General features: G+C 41.4%; 1 protein-coding gene across 5 annotated transcripts in view; it reads right to left on the bottom strand.

Moving 5' to 3' along the window:
• The window catches only part of LOC141096188 (beta-crystallin B3-like), a 368,074-nt gene that overhangs the window by 139,864 nt on the left and 207,947 nt on the right, over positions 1-20,263 (bottom strand). For 2 of the 5 annotated variants that reach the window (XM_073582651.1, XM_073582653.1), the window contains one exon: positions 9,165-9,286. The exons of the other annotated variants lie outside the window; for them this stretch is intronic. In XM_073582651.1, the coding sequence (XP_073438752.1) occupies positions 9,165-9,286 (122 nt within the window). The remainder of the gene's footprint in view (positions 1-9,164; positions 9,287-20,263) is intronic. 5 annotated transcript variants of the gene reach the window in all.

Here is a 20,263-nt window from a genome sequence, read left to right as displayed (position 1 = left end):
ACCCTGTCTTTCTGATGCAATACTGGAGATATCAGGGATTCTGAGGTTAGATGATCCTGCTCACATTGCTGTCCACCCTGTGTTTCTGATCTAGTACTGAAGCTACCAGGGATGCTGAGGTAAGAGGAGGTTGCTCACACTGCTGTCCACCCTGTGTTTCTAATATTGGAGGAATGCACAAGCAAGACTAAGCTGCTCACACTGATGTCCACCATGTCTTTCTGAATGCTGAGCAGCGGCTGTGATCTGGTGATAATCTATACCACATAGTTTAAAAGTGTCTTCAGTTCACAGCGGCAGAGCATTCTACAGTACATGCTCTTGCGCACCTGTCCCATTAATCTTTTTGTAAGTATAACAAGATTGCAGCCATTTAAATGTTCTATAGTGATTACCTTTTTAGACAAAAACAGATGTGATTTGCTAATAAAAGGTATTAGAAATGTATTGATAATTACATTTCATTCTTTTTTTCCCCAGAGAAACCCCTTAACCTTTCAAAATGTGATGCATGGCTTCAACACTGGCAAAGATTCATGTCTAAATAGCTGCTACAATATTTCTTCTGATAAACTAATATAAAGTGAAATTCATGCGGTGTTGAACCAGTACGTAGCTTTTTCGATTACATGTACAGCAGTTTCTCTTATAGATAGAAAGGCCATTATATGTAGGCCAGGTACGGTGCTGACCTGAAACTGGAGTCACCTGTGCTAAACAATAGAGTACTTGTACTACTGGGTTTAAAACAAGAATAAAAATGTTAGCACAGAGTAAACTGCAGTGTAATAAGAAAAGAAGGCATATGACTGCTGATCAGAAGCAAAGAACAGAAAAGTATCGTATGAAAACTAATTTTCCACATGAGCAGGACTATATACTGCATATTAACTTATAGCCAGGTATGTAACTAGATCACTAATAAGCTACAGCAGATGAAAGTTCCCAAGGTTTAGGAGAATGCCAGTTTACTACCTGCTGATGAAAAACTGCCAGCAACCAAATACTAGGCTTACTGCATAATCATTCACAGATTAACAAAAATAGGTTAAATGGGCCAATATAACAGTAATTACAGTATATAAAATAGGCCACTGTATTCCTGCAGCATGTTTTATGCCTATTATTTTGGTATATCACGCAGAATCAGTAAATGGAGGAATATACTGTCTCAGACGGAGGCCCCTACATCTACTATAAACTGATATCATACAGGAAAGAAAGAGATGAGAAAAGGGGAGCAGGGGGAAACAAATGCAACACCATATACAGTACAGTTTTAAACAGGAGAGGAAAAAAAATGCTGCAAAGTCAGAATGATGTAAAAAAAAAAAAAAAAAAAAAAAATTAGTGGTGTTAACAGTTAATTTTTATAAATAAGAAATCAAATCCATATATAAAACACCTTTTGCCATCAAAACAGCAACAGTTGTTCTAGGTATACTCACTTGAAGTTATAAAGAAAATTAGCAGTGAGGTTGGTCCAAACAGCTTGGAGAACTAACCACAGATCTTCTATTGGTGTAATTTTGCACAAATCCTTCTGTCTTTGTGTAATCCCAGACAGACGCAATAATGTGGCGATCAGGGCCATATTAGAACGTCCATGCCTTCTTAATATTATTATGCTGAAGTTGGACCTTAATGAGATTGGTTGTATGTTTGGGGGGCGTTGTCCTGCCAAAGAATATATTTTGAGCCCAATGCCCCCCTGATGGTATTTTATGATGTATATTTCCCAGCACTGAGGACACCATCAACTAAGCAAAGTGGAGTCCCTAGATGGCTTAATTGGCCAAGAAAACTTAGTGTAGCAGTAAAAAAAAAAAAAAAAAAAAAAAAAAGAAATCTTGCTCACTTCCCTTCAAAATCGCAACCATTGTGATTACACTACAACCATCTACTGTTTAGAGATGTCTAGCCAAAAGTGGTCTTCATAGAAGAATTGTGGCAAAAAACACAAGGGCAAATGAATCAACTATGCCCAAAAAACAAAGAACTTGGAGTGCAGAAAAATGATAAAGCGCTCTGGAATCAAAGGCGGTTTTGTTCACCTAAGGGCTGGAATGTGGTGCAACGATGAGTGTCTTCAGGCAAACGTAAATCATGGAAGAAAAGTGGAAAGACCTTATCTTAACATCATTGAGTCTTTCTAGGATTAGATGAACAGACGGAAGGTTTTGCACAAGCCTACACATCCACATAAGATCTGTGGATAGTTCTCCAAGATGTTTGGAACAACCTCCATGCTGATTTCCTTCAAAAAGTATGTGCATGTGTCTCTTGAGGTCATTGCAGTTCAGCCTGGCTGGAAACGGAGAATCAGGGACTGGATGTAACCTAGATGACATCACCACCGGTCTCTGAGACTGCACTCACAGCAGTTCAGTCATCGGTGGTTCTTAGCCTGAATGGACGCGTCTTAGCACCATCCAGATTGAAAAAGGTTTATTCCCCAGACACAGCGTGGGACAGAACGATGAACAGGCATGGTATATTGTTGCTTTTTTATGTAACTTCTTTTACAGGAGAATGGGGGCTTCGCTGGAATTAGGCATTTAAATAAAAAAGGAAAACTGTGTTTAGTCTTATTTCAAATAAAGGACTTAATTCTGGCTGTGTCTTTATTTACCATACAATTCTAGGATTAGTAATGGATAGGTGTCTTATAGACGCCTCTCCATTACTAAGCGGTGGGCTTGATGTCACCTGACTACAAAGATGATATCAACTCCACAAATATGAACCCCACTTTCCACCGCTACAGGGCAAGTAGGAAGAGTCGGGCAAAGCGCCAGAATTGGTGCATCTAATAAATGCGCCTTTTCTGGGCAGCGGCGAGTTGCTATTTTTAGGCTAGAGGGGGCCAATATCCATGGCCTCATACCAGCCCCCAGCTGTCTGCTTCAGCCAAGTTGGTTGTTAAAAATGGGGGGGACCCCACGTCGGTTTAAAAATTTTTCTATTTAATCCCTTAGTGACAGAGCCAATTTGCAGCTTAATGACCAGACCAATTTTTACAATTCTGATCACTGTCATTTTGAGGCTATAACTTTGGAACGCTTTAACGGATCCCACTGATTCTGAGACTGTTTTTTATCATGACATATTGTACGTCATGCTAGTGGTAAAATTTCTTCGATATGACTTGTGTTTATATATGAAAAAAATGGAAATATAGCGAAAGTTTTTAAAATGTTGCAATTTTCAAACTTTAAATTTTTATGCCCTTAAATCAGAGAGATATGTCACACAAATTACTTAATAAATAACATTTCCCACATGTGTACTTTACACCAGCACAACTTTGGAAACTAAATTTTTTTTTGTTAGGAAGTTATAAGGGTTAAAATTTGACAAGCGAATTCTCATTTTTACAACAAAATTTACAAAACCTATTTATTTTTTTTAGGGGCCACATCACATAAGTCACTTTGAGGGGTGTACATGACAGAAAATACCCAAAAGTGACACCATTCTAAAAACTGGACCTCTCAAGGTCTTCAAAACCACATTCAAGAAGTTAATTAACCCTTTACGTGCTTCACAGGAACTGAAGCAATGTGGAAGGAAAAAAATATTTTATTTTATTTTTTTTTTTACAAAAAATTCACTTCAGAACCATTTTTTTTATATTTTCACAAGTGTTAAAAGAGAAAATGAACCATAAAATTTGTTGTGCAATTTCTCCTGAATACACCGATACCCCATATGGGGGTAAACCACTGTTTGGGCGCACAGCAGAGCTCGGAAGGGAAGGAGCGCCATTTGACTTTTTCAATGCAGAATTGGCTGGAATGGAGATCGGACGCCATGTTTCGTTTGGAGGGCTCTTGATATGCCTAAACAGAGTAAACCCCCACAAGTAACATTTTGGAAACTAGACCCCCTAAGGATGTGTGGTGAGCACTTTGAACCCCCAAGTGCTTCACAGAAGTTTTTAACGCAGAGCCATGAAAATAAAAAATAATTTTTTACTTCACAAAAATGATGTTTTCACCCCCAAATTTTTACATTCACAAGAATAACAGGAGAAATTGGACCACAAAATTTGTTGTGCAATTTGTCTTGAGTACACCGATACCCCATATGTGGGGGGAAACCACTGTTTGGATGCATGGCAGGGTTTGAAAGGAAAGGAGCACCGTTTTGGAATGCAGACTTTGATGGAATGGTCTGCGGGCATCATGTTGCGTTTGCAGACCCCCTGATGTGCTTAAACAGGAGAAACACCCCACAAGTGACCCCATTTTGGAAACCAGACCCCCCCCAAGGAACTTATCTAGATGTGTTGTGAGAACTTTGAACCCCCAAGTATTTCACTAAAGTTTTTAACGCAGAGCCGTGAAAATTAAAAATATTTTTCCCCACAAAAATGATTTTTTAGCTCCCAACTTTTTATTTTCCCAAGTGTAACAGGAGAAATTAGACCCTCAAAGTTGTTGTGCAATTTGCTTTGGAGTACATCAATGCCCCATATGTGGGGGAAACCACTGTGTGGGCGCACGGCAGAGCTCAGAAGAGAGGGAGTACAGTTTGACTTTTTGAACGCAAAATTGGCTGGAATCAATGGTGGCGCCATGTCGCGTTTGGAGACCCCCTGATGTGCCTAAACAGTGGAAACCCCTCAATTCTAACTCCAACGCTAACCCCAACACATCCCTAACCCTAATCCCAACCATAACCCTCACCTCAACCCTAAATCCAACACACCCCTAACCCTAATCTCAACCCTAACCCTAATCCCAACCCTAAGGGTACGTCTCCACGCTGCGTGCTCCGCCCAAAGCGCTGCCGGCTTTTGTACGCACGGTGATTCAGGATGTTTTCATTGAACACATGCAGAATCGCCGCATCCTATCCATAGACTGGGTTATTTATCTTGCGGAGACAGAGTGTCTCTGCAAGATAAATAGGTATGCTGCGGTCTAGAAAGACGAGTCGCATGTCCGTAATTTCGGGTGTGATGACACCCGCATCCCTACACGCATAGTGGAGACGGGATTTCATAAAATCCCCTCCACTATGCTGTAACATAGGGTTTATCACAGTGATCAAAATGTACCTGGAATGAATGAATGGAATCTGCCCGGTGCCGGACGGCAGATCCTGGCAGGCGCACTGCGCAAGCGCCTACCATTTTCTTTACAGGAAGAAGACGCTGGGAGCTGCGAGAGAACGGGGGGGGGGGGCACCGGGAGGTACGGGGGACAGATCGGGGGACCCTGGGACTATTTCTCTCCCCTCTGATGTGATCGCAGAAAGGGAGAGAGAAATTAAATGCAAAATCGCAGCTTTTTTTGTTGTGGTCGCCGTTATACGGTTAATAACGGCGGTCGCAACACCGGGGTCGGTAAATACCGACCCGAATCATGTTCTCTGGGGTCTCGGCTGCCCCGTAAAAATTCCGATTTTGGGGGGCGCTATTTACTTTTTCCACAGCGCCGTTAATTAACGGCACTGTGGTTTAAGTACCCTTAACTACCGCCGTTAAACGGCATATCGGCGGTCATTAAGGGGTTAAATAATTATTTACTTAATTAAAAAAAAAACAGCATGGGGACCCCTCTATTTTTTATAACTAGCCTTGCTGAAGCTGATAACTGAGGGTTGCAGCCCCCAGCTGTGAGTTATTTCTGGCTGGTTAGCAAAAATACAGGGGCATCCAACACTTTTTTTTATTTATTTACAACGAAGGAGCGGCTAATGAATACACCCACTGTAATTAGCGGCTGCAGGTGTCGGATGATGGGATCAGTAGTCCCATCAGCTGACAACAGTGATTGGAGGTAAGCTTTATACCTCTGATCACAGCTGAGTGCTCCCGCTGTCGCTGACTGGCGGCATGATTTCCCTGTCGATCATAAGCGGTGTTTGCTGCGCTGCCATGCATATGGCAACGCGACAAACACCCGATGTTTGGGCAGCCGAACCATAACAGTAACACGGACACCGAAGTCTGTGTTCGGTGTCCGTGCCTGAACAGTAGGTGTTCGGTACAGACCCCAAACTTTCGGTACGGGTTCACCCATCTCTACTGATAAATTCCCTTTAAATCTACTGAGAACTTGACTTTTTAATAGTGAACCGGTTCAGGACCAGACCACTTTCACTGTGTCTGACCATGCACATCTTAAGGTTTTATCAAACGTGCGCTTTTCAAGACTCTAAAAAATTTCTTGTTCGAATTTCCCAGTATTTTTCACTTTTTTTTTTTCAGCGATACAGAAGGCTTATTTTAAAATATAATTTTTATATTCATTTGTTTTACATCGTTATTGGGGGTAAAAATGTAAAGAAAACGAAGAAATACAAGCGTTCTCATTTTTGTATAACTTTTTATATATTGGGCACCTGTTGTCTCCATAAACCCTGCAATCACATGATCACAGGGTATGGAGGATGAAGCACTTACAGTGCTTCTCAATCTGTATTCACAAAGCTGGTTCATCACTGTGTATAATTGTTAAATTAAACATGGTAATAATAGGGGAAATCTGTTTATCTGACAGCTGGATCCCGCCCCTGCAGCTGCACAGTAACATTCAAGCAGCTTACTCTGTATTGACAATTTAGAACGTCAGTGCAGAGTAAAGTGTGGACCGCTCAGATATTTATAGCCTATGGGCAGTCCAAAAATTAAGACAACAATTAATATCTGCACAGTTTAGAGTACTAAACGTATAATATATTTTTAAAGCATTGTGTTTGCTTTTACAAGTTTTTTTTTTAATTTAAGCCTAATTTCCCTTTAGTTCTTCTAATATTAAAGGGGTTGTTCAGTCCAAATCGATAAGTCTGCAGTCACTCTATGTGACTACAGACTTATGAATCCCCCCCAGCGCATGCACTGTACACTGCGGGGATTCAACAGTTTCTGAGGCCGCGCCCCAACAAATGTATGAGTGAGACTGCAGCCCTATTGATTTGGACCAAACAATCCCTTTAAAACTGGGATCTACGGGGTAAGGTTTCTCCTTGTGGAGAGTGAAAAGCCAAGCCTGACAGTTATGAACAACCCAATAAATGATACAAAGGAACAGCAGTAATTTATTCATGTAAGCAAGGTTAGTAATCAAGATGATAATAGAAAATTGATTTTAGAGTCACGACACAAGGCTGCCCACTGACAAAAAGCAAAAAAAAAAATAATCTATATTGTATTCGCACTTAATGTTTTCTGATTAAAGCGCCTCTCATTGACGGTATGCATCTGGTTTCCACAATGGAAAAATCAGATAACACTAAACAAATATAAATAAAAAAAATAAAAGCATGCAAAACCGTATTCACATAGCATTTTTACTTTTCATCATAACTGTTTTTAACTATTTAAAGTACATAAGCTGCAAAGCTAACCAGTACCTTAAAAAGGAATCTGTCACCACCTAAATTTTGCTATCCCATCTAAGAGCAACATGATGTAGCAGAGGTCCTCGAACCTAGTGATGTATCATTTACTGGTCTGCTAGCCCCAGTTTTGATAAGATCATGTTTTAGCTGCTGCAGATCTACCAGTTCTCTATATGTTGAGCCCTGTATAACCCCATCCATACCAGTGATTAACAACTTCATGTGTACACTGGTAATTGGCAGACAACTGACTAATGGAGGGGTTATACAAAGCTCATAAATATGGAGGACAACATGGTAGCATATATACTAGTCTTCTAGTAATCTCCTGCTAAAAAGTAATGATGGTGTCATAACTACAGCAAGCAGCCCAGTAACTGACATCATAGATTCCCTTTAAAGATGGATAACTTTATCACAGTACTCTGAACAAAATGTTAACCACGTGGCCAGGCAAACCAAACAAAATACACGCCGCTTCATAAACCTTTCTAAAGTTAGTGGAATATACAGGGGTTGGAAAAAATAATGGAAACACCTAACGTTTTGGCATCATAATCTTCGAACATGTTATAAACATGCAAACCGTGACATATGGTAATGTTTTGTAGTTGATTATTTGTGTTATGTGATGTGTATGTAAATTAACTGTTTGTTTTGCAAAATTGTAAGAACATTGATGAAAACCTGATAGCAATGGCAGACCTCTCGGATTTTCAAACAGGCCAAATTGTTGGTGCTCATATGGCAGGCGCTAGTGTAACAGAAAGTGCCCGAATGTTTGGCGTGTCAAGAGGTACTGTCTCCAAAGTAATGATTGCGTTTGAAAGAGAAGGAAAAACGCCCACAGCAAAGCACAGGTCCGGCCGAAAGTCGAAGTTGACTGAGAGAGACCGTGGGACTGTAAAGCGAATTGTGAGAGAGGATCGCAAGACCACGGCTTCGAAAATCACTGCTGAGCTCAATGAACACCTACAGAACCCAGTTTCCATGAAAACTGTTCGTCGGGAGCTGCACAAATTTGGATTCCACGGAAAAGCTGCAATTAGAAAACCGTTGCTCTCAATGACAAATGTTTCCAAGCGTTTAGAGTGGTGTAGACACCTCCAGAATTGGTCGAGCAGTGGAAACATGTGATATTCTCAGACGAATCATCGTTTACCCTATTTCCGACCTCCGGCCCAGTGTACGTTTGGAGACAGCCAAAAGAAGCATTCCATCCAGACTGCCTTCTCCCAACCGTAAAACATGGCGGAGGTTCTGTGATGATCTGGGGTGCTATTTTGTGGAGATCCGCCGGGCTAATAAGATCCTTTCATGGAAGAATTAACATCCGCGATTATTTAGGCATTTTGGGCGACCAAGTGCATCGTATGGTTCAAGCACTGTTCCCGGAGGGAAACACCATCTTTCAGAATGATAATGCACCAATTTATACAGCTAGAATCGTTAAAGCATGGCACGAGGAACATTGTAATGAAGATGAGCATCTCATCTGGCCCCCACAATCCCCAGACCTCAACATTACTGAGCATTTATGGTCGATTTTAGAGATTCAAGTTAGACGTCCAGTTCCGCCGCCATCGTCGCTCAAAGAACTGTAGGGTGTTTTAACTGAAGAATGGGCTACAATTCCTTTGGAAACAATTCACACCTTGTATGAATCCATACCTTGGAGAATTGAGGCTGTAATCGCCGCAAAAGGTGGACCTACACCATATTAAACTAACTTTTGTTGATGTTTCCAGGTGTTTCCATTATTTTGTCCAACCCCTGTATATAAAAATACTACAAAAGAGACATCATCTCACCTCTCCTCAGGTTGTTGCTTATCCTGACTCCACGTGCCATACTGTCTGTCAGTTTCTTGCACAAGAGAATCTGTGTCCTTATTGGATGTTGAAGATCTGGAGAAACACTGCTTAACGTGATCCTGAAAATACAACAACATGGCATGTCATAAACCACTGAAAATTATTAATTTTTGCTTTTTTTTTTTTTAAAAAACAACTTTATCATAATGATAGTATAAGAGGGCACTTTGAGACTCATTTGCATAATGTAAGGTTAAAAACTAAAAATTTTGATTATATTTGTTATGCAAGTAAATTGAGGGCAGGAACTCTAGTGCCACCTATTGGAAGCAGAAATCCTAAAAGCCATAATTGATCCTTTAAAAGGGCTTTGCCACATGACTAAGGATCACAATGCAAGCCAGAAACTCCATTTGCAGACACATGTTTTGGGGTGTTTTCCCCTTCTAAGTGCAAAGCAAGAGAGTTGGAGAGTTGAATTGGCTGGGTGATAGGCTTCTAACATGGGATCTAAGAGGTAAAGTTTCTCTTTGTGCAGCGTGCCAAGTTTGCGTAGAGTTACTTAAAGGCCATGTAATGTTCCTCTGGGAATTTAAATATGTAATGTAGTCACATCAGACCATGATTTCACATTTTTCAATTTTTTTCTTTAAAAAAAATGATGAGTCAAAGTTCGAAAATAGCTAAAGTGCTATTGAATGTATGTAACGTATTAGAAGATTATACAAAAAAAAAAAAAAAAGCTTTGAAAACTTGTAAGCTCATCGCGAGAAAAGATTATATGCGGTTAAAAAAAAGTAATCAAACCGGTAAATACTAGAACTTCATAACACCGACTTCAATTACAAGGTTTGAAGCCATTCATGTGACTCTTAAACATGTTCGCTCTTGTGTATATAATGTTTATAGGCTTCTAGACTGACCTAGATTTTGGAGCTCTTCTGTATGAATCGTTTACTAACTTCATATTATAATAACGCAAGTATTATTTTTTCTAACTTGAAAAAATATCTACAATGCGACTCCAGACATAGACTCAATCACTAAAATCCAGGGAAAAATCAAATTGAGTTTTTCCTTCTGTAGTGTCCATAAACTTAGTTTTTCCTATCCAACCCCCATTCAGATCTGCCCTTCTGTGTAGGGCTGCACACAAAAGTCACCATCTAGAGATCTACCCTTAATAGCTGTTTGCTACTCCTGGTACTATTGCTCCAAGCTGGCAGACAGCTGCGGGCCACAAATTACGGGCCACAAGCCATATGTGGCTCTCAAGCTACAGTTTGTGGAGCCCTGAACTTGATAATGCAACTTATGACCTCCAAAAATAAACATTTTTCTACAATTGTCTACTTCTAAAGCCTTTTCACTTGCTTTACCAAATAAGCATTAATCACCTATAAAACAGAGTAAGCGATAATGACTTGATGTCTGTAGTGCCCACAACTAAAGCCTTCACCAATAACTAAAATGGGGGGCAAGAGCCCCTCTTGGTCTACCTTTCTACAAGAATGCAATAAGAAGGAGTTGAATGCAGCAGTGTCACTATAATCACAAACGAAGGGGCTGATGAGATAGCCAAGTAAACCATTCCATTATTTCCATCAAGCTACTAGACGATGACCACATTGAGCAAACAGGGGGGACTCGGGACCCCAGTTCTAGTGATCAGTGAGGGTTCCAGCAGAGGGACAGGAAAGGCGATAAAAGCCTGATAACAAAAGTGATATGTCAATTGCGTTTCCCATAATTAAATGGCCAGACCATATTTAGCCATTTTCTAAATGTGCTGGTTAAACAGGAAAACATTTTTTTCTTCTTATACCAACAACGTTAGGCTACTTTCAGACTTGCGTTATGACGTGCATGCGCCGGCAAAAGCAGACCAGCGCACGGCCAGCATACCCAACGCTAAATATAGGGTACGCCGGTCGCATGCAGCGTCATGCGCCCATAGGAGGAGCTGACCGGAGGAGGCGCGCCCGGGGGCGGAGCTTAGCGGCGGCCCTGCGCGTCATAACGCAAGTCTGAAAGTAGCCTTATTTTGTTTCTTTTCTAAATTACAGATTTAAAAAAAATTTACACATTGTTGGCAATTTTTTTTTATATAACTACTAAGTGATAAATGGTAAAAAACAATGATTCCCTCCGATATTAGTGATTAAAAAATGGAGCTGAAACAAGCAGTCACTCATTGCAGCATCTTTTCAGTCTACTAGGGTGGATCCCAACTTGGTCTTCTATAAAAAGACCATATGGAAAGAGTTGATGGCTTATGCGCTATAAGTTGTAACAAAAACATGACAGCCAAGTGACAGAATTTGATTGTTGCCAGATCTAAGATGATTAAAGATAAGGGAAACATAAGATCACTCCAAACTAAAACACCAAAGGATCTATTACATAGAGCAAATGCATCATCTTATTTCTAGTGTTGGGGTGATCTCTTAAGGTGAGATCTTAGCGATTGCGTGCCCCTGACCTGATAAATATGAGCAAGGTGCTTGCATAGAAGAAATACATCGGACTTAATGTCAGATGTGTTCTCCTCACTTGGCAAGAGCTGGCATCAAACTGAACTTTATTAGTACAATCAAAAGATCATGTAACAGGCAGGAAGAGGGCATCGCACAGCTTCTCAGCAGCCATCGTGTCAGTCGGTGATAGGTCCACGCTAGGTCTATTCCATATATGGTCTTCAGTATATCCACCTCACATTCCCACACCACATATAATACTAGCTTATGTAAGGTTAATAATTGATTACGTTAGTCATTCTCTCCTTCACACTAGCTGGTGCATACCATTGCAAAGAACACTCAATCATATTTATGCAGAACAAAGAAACATAAGAACTTCACAAGAAAAGAAAAGTAGACTTTTAGCTTACATATCTCGGTCATAAACTTGGTCTATAATAACTTGTTCCTCAGCAACGACAACACAATGCACAAACAGCCCTAGGGGTACTCTTCTGTCTTCAGGTATTTTACTTGTGCTTCATTTATGTTCTAACAAGTAATACTTTTACAACATTTCTTTTGCACTTCACTGCAAAAATTTTAAAATAAAAAGTGGATTTTTTTTTTAGCTTTATAAATCAATCATTTGATACATTAAAAGGAAGCCATCCTCAGCAAATGATCTATTGTTTAAATCATGCTTTCGCATTTAATTTATGGCACTAGTTTATTTTCCGTTTCACAATCTGTTTTAAAAAAAGAAAGAAAAATCTTTTAAATTGACCACTTTTTTACGACTTAAAACTTTTGTTTCAGGAAACAATACATGTACATAGCCACAATGGTTAGACCCTGGCCCTATTTGTATGTAAGCATCTAATAAGTGTGTGTGTGAATAGCATTGGGAAGAGAGGCGAGCAGGGTCAAATGTTACATTACCTATTGTGGATCTTGTGTTATCAGCTGTTTGCAGAAACGTTATCTGTCATTGTAATCCTGTCTCCACAATATGGAGCTTTGCTGAAAACTGTCCCTGAAAGGACAGGCAGTAGGAGTCTAAAAAAAATCCTTTTACAGGGAAGCAGTCATTAGATTCATGGTACCAGCACCACGACTGCAGCCAGGTATGTTTAAGTCTGAACACTGTGGCATTTCAGAGAAAACATAGCTTGAAAAGCTGGCCAACTATTCTTACCCTGCTCCAACTGACTGACCGGTCTCGCCCATGTCAAAACCTTTTTTTTTTTTTTTTAATTTAAATTATTATTATTGTCCTGCCACAATTAATTTGCTAACATAGGGTATGTGCACTGTGAGACAGAGAAGGGAATATAGACGAGGGATGTTATATATACCCCTAGGATGTGCCTAGAAACATATTGAACTTGCTGGAGTGAGCTGTGATTATAGGAAAACCTGGCAATTATTTTTGGAGAGACCTATAGGTAGTGGGATCGATGTCTCCCTCCACTCCGGGGTTTTGGGAGTTACTCATGTCCACGATTCCCATTTAAACTTTCAATTTAGGTTTGAGTGTGTCAGTTTTTGGTTTGCAAGCAGCAGAGTAGGAAGCTTTGTGCTGGGCAGGTTTGTGTGAGTTTGAACACAGGCCAGAGCCAGAGAAGCAAAGCCACTGATGCACACACAATTGATACAGCGCTGCAGTCACCTATTGCAATGGAGTGTCACGGACAGTAATGCTGCGATCAGGAGGATATTTTGGTGTAAAGTTGCCAAAATAAAGACATGAGTTGGACTAACCTGGGTCACTGTCTCTTTATTGCACTGTGTGAATATCGCTAAATTACAGCACATAGCAAAGTTTAGATGCCGATGCACCCGCCAGATCTTTTTTCTATCAAGGCAAAGCCACTTCAGGAAAACCCCAGAGGTTGTTTCCATAAAGCAGCTTTGCTGGCATCTTACCAGACATTTTCGTGGAGTATAGAAAACGGACGACTTCCTAGCATTGAACAGGTTACTTATTTTACATGGCAGGTTTCCTTCAGGTTAATAGCGTTCCTACACTGTGGCGCTCGCACTGACAGCCTCACTACCAGGAGGAAATTAACTTAATTCCCCCCGGCAGCCTTGCTCTTATAGTCACAAGGGCGGCTCTGGCACGGTTTCAGTCACCACTCAGTGTGAGCCTGCTGTCTAACAGTGTTGGGAGCGCAGTTGTGGCACCCCAAAGTCCGGTTGCCACAGTGACATAGCCTCCCTCTAAGGGATGATGTCATGCCTGAAGGCAGGAGGGGGGGTCCCCATGCCAGGTAACACAGTGTACATGACAATTCCTGCTGCAGTCCAGAAAGGGGAGCATCCTTATAAATTCTGGCAAGCACTAAGAAGACAGCTGAGAGAGTAAACAAGAGAGTTGTCATGGATACTGGAGCAGTTGGAGCTCATGACAAGACAGTTAGAGCCAGTTGGAGTTGGTCTGTGGAGAGGGAAGGGACAGGAGCAGAGATAAGGGGCTCTGGGGAACTAAAATTGCATATAGCTGACCCCAGAGCGAAGCGCTGATAAAAAGGGACACCAGAGTCCTTGGCTGGGCAGGAGCTTACGCCCTGACAGCCGAATCTGGAGTTGAGGCACTGCAAGTTGCTTAGCCACAATGAACACCTGAAGGCACGGCAGCGGACCAAGAGCTCGGGGCTGACAGTGAAAAAGACAGTGCCCGTGATATAGGCTAACGCTGTCTGCATAGGTTAGCAATCATCACGCAGGAGAGGGCCGCAGGTTAGCTACAAGCAGAAGGGACCCAAAAAGGAGAGCGCAGACGGAAGGTCCCCAACCACACCAGGCAGGGTGGATACCCTGAATGCCTCCATGCAAGCCAGACTCCATCTGTCATCTGTAATGTGGTACTCCAGATTGCAACTACTCAAGTAAAAGGTAAAGAAAACTGCACCTCTCTGTGTCCTTCACTTTTCCTTTGCACCCCAACGTTCACCACCATCTGAACAATCAAATATATTTGCCCTGGGGCCCTGCTTTACCCGTGGGGAGCTGAACCATCTTTGCTGCGTCACCATCAGCCCCAGTGGACCAAAACCGCAGCGCCGGCCGCCCATTGCCGAATACCATGGGTGGCATCACGATTAAACACATTACTTTCCTCTATTTTTTTTTAACTGGACGCCCAGGGCTATGGACCAGGTCACTGCCACCGTGACATCCCCTTTAAAGAACCTGACCGGCCCGGTACCAAGTAACCTAAGGCTCTGTGGGGCGCTCCACAGTTACAGATGCGATTCTCTGTGCACAGAACTGTGACGGAAACTGTGACAGCACCACCCTATGACTGAAAGGGCGAGGTTATTTGGGGGAACGTTAATTTCCTCCCGGCAGCGGGGCTCTCAGTGCGTGCACCGCATGATGTCAAAACGCTATTAACCTGCAGATTAACCCCATGTCTGCAGTTTAATACCATTTGTTTACATGACAGGTTCACTTTAACAGCTGGAGGATTTTTAAACCCTGAAGCAAGTAAAAGACGTGACACAAGACGGACGTGAGAAGGAACATGTGCACAGCATTAGGTTCATTTTATAGAGCGTTTTTGAAGAATTGTTTAAAGACAGAATCCACCTGAAAAAGTCACTGTGGATAGTGAGTAATACTATAAGGAATATTTAGAGAACATAAATAAAGACTTCCAAGAATCATTTTTTCTCATTAAAGATTATAGAGAATCCAGTTATAGGAGGAAAAGTGAAAGTGAGTTAATAATAAAAAAATTAGCTTGTCCTGTGCCAGATTCACATCGGTAAACTGGAAAGTTATTTTTTTTCTAAAGCATCAAGAAGACTTCTATACTCATCTCAAAATAAGCACATTCATTTTTCTATCTTAATGTGCAAATAAATTATGCAAAATGATGCTAACTAATGCTAAAGGTGTAATTTTTTCAATAGCTAGAGTAAAATCTGTCAAAGCTGCTAAGTTAGAACCTGTAAAGCTTCCATATTACAATCAGCCAACCTTCATGTTGCAATTCATTGCAATAAATTCTAAAGTATGGAATATGGAAAATTTTACAATCTGAGAGCTGTGATCAGAAGCAATTTAAATACAGATAGTTCAGAGCAAATGTTTATGGACTGATTAAGGAGTGAACTAAACAGTTATGGTGACCTGCTCATACAGAATAGACTAAAAGTTGGCAGAACTCGCGATTCTGGCTGACAATGTAATGTGTGTGGGGACCATAAAAATGTAGAAAATGAGGAAAGTGGAACTCACCACCAGTGAATAGATACAAAATCAACTGATTCAGTGATAGGAAAGCAGATAGAGACATCAATAAAATGAACAGCTGTTTCGCTAAATACATGCTTCTTCTCACTTACTTGTGGTATTCACAAGCTATGTGAAAGTACACGCTTCTTCTGGCTCACTTGTGGTATTCACAAGCTATGTGCAAGTACACGCTTCTGTCAACTCATTTTTGGTATTCACAAGATATGTGCGAGTACACACTGCTTCTTCTGTGGTATTCACAAGTTATCTATGTGTGTAGAGGCCTCCTGATTCTCCCTCACCTCACACCCACACGACAGGTGACTTTGGGGGAGATACTGAATTTCAGTCAATGATCATCATTTTTTTCTCTTTGGAAATAAGGCTATGGAAGCAACTCTCTCAGAGAACATATGAACGCTCAGCTGAGTTCCCATGTATGGGGCATTCAGGAGAGAAAGCTGTCAGCCAAATGATTGTTCAGCCAACAGCTATGTTCCAAGAGGGACAGGAAGAGATACAGTTTAGTGATTCACAAAACTTAGAGCAGCCACGGACACAAGAGGATGATGATGGAGAACGGCAAATTTTGTCCAGTGGGAAGCCTTTAGATCGATCTCCTGTGGAAGGTAAAGTGTACTGTCTGTGGCTTCATCATGAAGTGGTGGAGGTCCTTTGTACAGCTCAAAGGTAACTCTACACTGTGACACTTTGTGGGGTTCATAAAGCTCTGTACTACAGTATCTGATGGACCATGTTATGATATATTTCTAGTTGCATTTGTATAAGTTGAAACAAAAAACTATATGACTCATTAAAAGAGACATCCTGAGGTAGGGTAAGACACTGTTGAAATTTATTGGTTGCATCTCACAGCACCTTACAACTCACAGGTAAGAAGCCATGGTCGGACCATGCGCATGAGCCTTTAGTCTAGATGCCTAGACATATAAGTGTAATTGGCACAATCAAATAGCTGATGGTTGTTGTGGGAAAAATAAACAACCATTCCTTGTATTTGACAGGTCAATAAAAAAAAAATTATTTTAGCCACCAAGTGCTCCAATGAGATCAGCAGACATTCTCTATAACAAACTATGCCATGTGAGCAAGCAAATACAACAAAATATTGTATTTTATCGCCCTTTAGGAGACAGTTTATTTGCAGAACAAAACTGGCATAAAATGTTCAGAAAGCATATTGTTCTGTAATGTCAGCGTTACTTTTCGCACAATTGCTCTTTTGGTTCAGTAAATATAATGAGGACTACAAAGAAAGGTTAATGGAGTAATTATGTCACTTTTTTATTTTGCCTGCTCAGTAGCTTGCAGAAATTTTAAAAGAATCTAAAGTATGAGTCACAGCCGACAAATAAAGACTGTGAGCGGTACAGAGGGACTGACGTGGGTTGCACAATTCCAGGATCCAGCGGTGTCACAGTTAGATAGGTGCACTTAAATGAGACTGAAGATTTTTCTCCTAGGTGGGTGTATAGAGAATCAAATTATATGCTGGAGAATAAAAGCACTCTATTTTTAATATGGCTTCTTGTTCAGTTAATTCTTCCTTGTAGAAAAGTCATGGATGCTGTAGAGCAAAAAGATACTTGTACCCATATACAATATAATTAAGTCACTTGATAAAAGGTCAGCCAAACACTGCTTTGGTCGACAACTGTTCCTCTAGACCCTGCTTTTGCCGAACATGTGTTCTCAATAGGTGATGGCCATTAAATTCTACAGGGTTGTGCTGGTCTGCTTTGTGCACTGTTTGAATTCAGCAACCGCAAGAGCTGCAAAGAGCAGATCATTGAGGGCGTCAGACCTCAACTGATCAAATATTGATGACCTATCCTAAGAAGCCTCTATACACAAAACATAAAAGTCAGCAGAAACAGCAAATGTCAAGAGAAATTACAGTAACAATCATTGGCTTTTTCGGATAAACAAATGATTATACATTTAGACCGATATCTGATCAATGAACGATCGCCATTACTGAAAACTCCAAAAGGGCATGTTAGATTTTGTTGGGGGCGAAAACAAGTACTGGTTACTGAGGATTGAGTTTTTTTCTTTTTACCGCTAAACAAAAAAAATTTGTCCAAGCGATCGTCGGCTCATCTTTGTCTTATGTATATGGAGATATTCAGTGCAGGCCATCAATATCTAAGTTGTGGACAATCCCTTTCAAGGGGTCGTTCAGTGAAAATAAGTTACAGCCCATCATCCCCAGGATAGGTTTCAGATCGCTGGGCCCGGCACCGATTGGAAGAACGGGGAACTTCTATCCATGACGAGGCACTTTTATTCCAGTTAAAATATGGGTACAGCAGATCTATTCTATTTCCGCTCCATTCAATCTCCATGGGGCTGCTGGAAAAAAAAGAACTCAACACTCGGCAGCACCAAAGAGATTGAATGGAGAAGCGGTTGAGAATGTAGACTTCTGCTCCCTTAAAGGGAATCTGTCACCGGACGTTGGAGGCCTATGTAAATAGCCTGGGTCCGGTCCGATGGGCGGTGTTTCTTTTTCCCTCATAGATTGTAAGCTTGCAAGCAGGGCCCTCATTCCTCTTGGTATCTGTTATGATCTATGTGACTATTGTTATGGTGTAATGTCTATCGTCTGTACAAATCCCCTCTGAAATGTAAAGTGCTGCGGAATATGTCGGCGCTATAGAAATAAAAGTTATTATCAATTCTTCTCCACCCCATCCGTGGCCCCCGTCCGCGATCTTCTCTGGAATTCTTCTCCATCGTTCACACGTGCACAAAGCAATCTTGCTTCGCGCACACGCAGTATGCTTTGCCCAACTGCAGGCAAAGCCGAAAATCCTTACTGCGCATGCGCCGGTCACTATGTCCCAGGACACAGCAAAATACTTCCGGGGTCATAGTGTACCAGCGCATGCGCAGTAATGATTTTCGGCTTTGTCCGCAGTTGGGCAAAGCACACTGTGCAGCGCGAAGCAAGGTTGCTTTGCGCACGCGTGAATGATAGAGAATACCGGAGAAAATCGCGGACGGGGGCCATGGATGGGGTGAAGAAAAAAGAAGAAACACCGCCCATCGGACCGGACCCAGGCCATTTTACATAGGCCTCCAACTTCCGGTGACAGATTCCATTTAATAAGTTGCTCCATCTGCAGATTGATGGGGTCCCAATCGATAAGTTATCACTTATACTGTGGAGAGGTGATAACTAGGGATAAGCCAATGCGCTCAGAGATACTCTGATATCAATAGAGTATCTGGGTGCTCAGCATTCAGTGTCAGCATGTTTGGCATCTGTTACACAACCAATAATCATGCGGGGATTGCCTGCGAGTCATTGTAATGCCGTAGTCATCTTGGAAGTGGCACTACTGTGATTGGCTGGCTGTATGACATCAGAGGTTATAAAGAACAGGTGCTGAAGCGCTCGGCTCACTGACGCCATGGGACAGTTCTTATTGGAGGGAGAGAGTGGTTATCCAGAGCTGTGTGCGCACAGCTGAATGAATCAAGAGTTCTCTAGCGTTGATACAGGGGCTGATTCTGAACAATCATACTAGCAGCCCTTGTAGCTAATCTTATGCTTTGTTGTTTGTATAATATACATTCTGCATTTAGCCTAGGGAGGGACAGTAGCAGGAGCAGGGATAGTGTGGCAGAATAGTCTGTAGGCAGAGTTTAGAGTTTGGAGTCCACTGCTAAATATATATCTGCTGCACATGACCACTTTTTTTGGTGGGGGGGGGGGAGGGGTGTGTGAAAAAATGGACTATATTTTCATACATAGAGTATTACGTGTTTTGTGGTACATTTCTATGTTTTATAACACTAAAAAAAAAGGTGTTACAAATTTTGTCTGGATTGAATCACTCATCCATGCAGTATTACGTGCTCTGTGCTACATTTCAGTGGTATAGAACAATCCAAAAAAGCATTGAAATTATTTTCTGGATTCAGTTACTCATCCATAAAGTATTACGTGCTTTGTAGTACATAACTGTGGTATTCAACTCCAAAAAACAATTTAAAAAAACAAATTTAAAAAAAAAAAAAAAAAATCAAACATAAACTTGGTTTCAAGAGACCTAGCAATTAGAAAATGCATAAGGCATGCGGTAAGGGATAGGGAAGTGGCGATGATGGCGCACGCAGACACTGAGTACGTGGGGCAGGTGCGACTATGCCTGTTGCTGGAGCACAAGAAACACGCCCATCCACAACACATAGGTTCCTGACCCACTTTGCTGGGAGGTTGGTTGGTTAGCAGATATTTCTTCCAGCATGCTCTGCAGCACCACCCAGTTTTCCACACTGTCGTCTCACCAGCCAACAATCTGGATCACTTAATCCTCAACCTGATCCTCCTATCGTCCACCATGTTGAGTCTCAGTA

The sequence above is a fragment of the Dendrobates tinctorius genome, unplaced genomic scaffold (assembly GCF_039654945.1).
Source record: "Dendrobates tinctorius isolate UK_male_01 unplaced genomic scaffold, ASM3965494v1 ptg000073l, whole genome shotgun sequence".
Classification (NCBI taxonomy): domain Eukaryota; kingdom Metazoa; phylum Chordata; class Amphibia; order Anura; family Dendrobatidae; genus Dendrobates; species Dendrobates tinctorius.
This window is presented reverse-complemented; position numbering and strand designations above follow the sequence as displayed.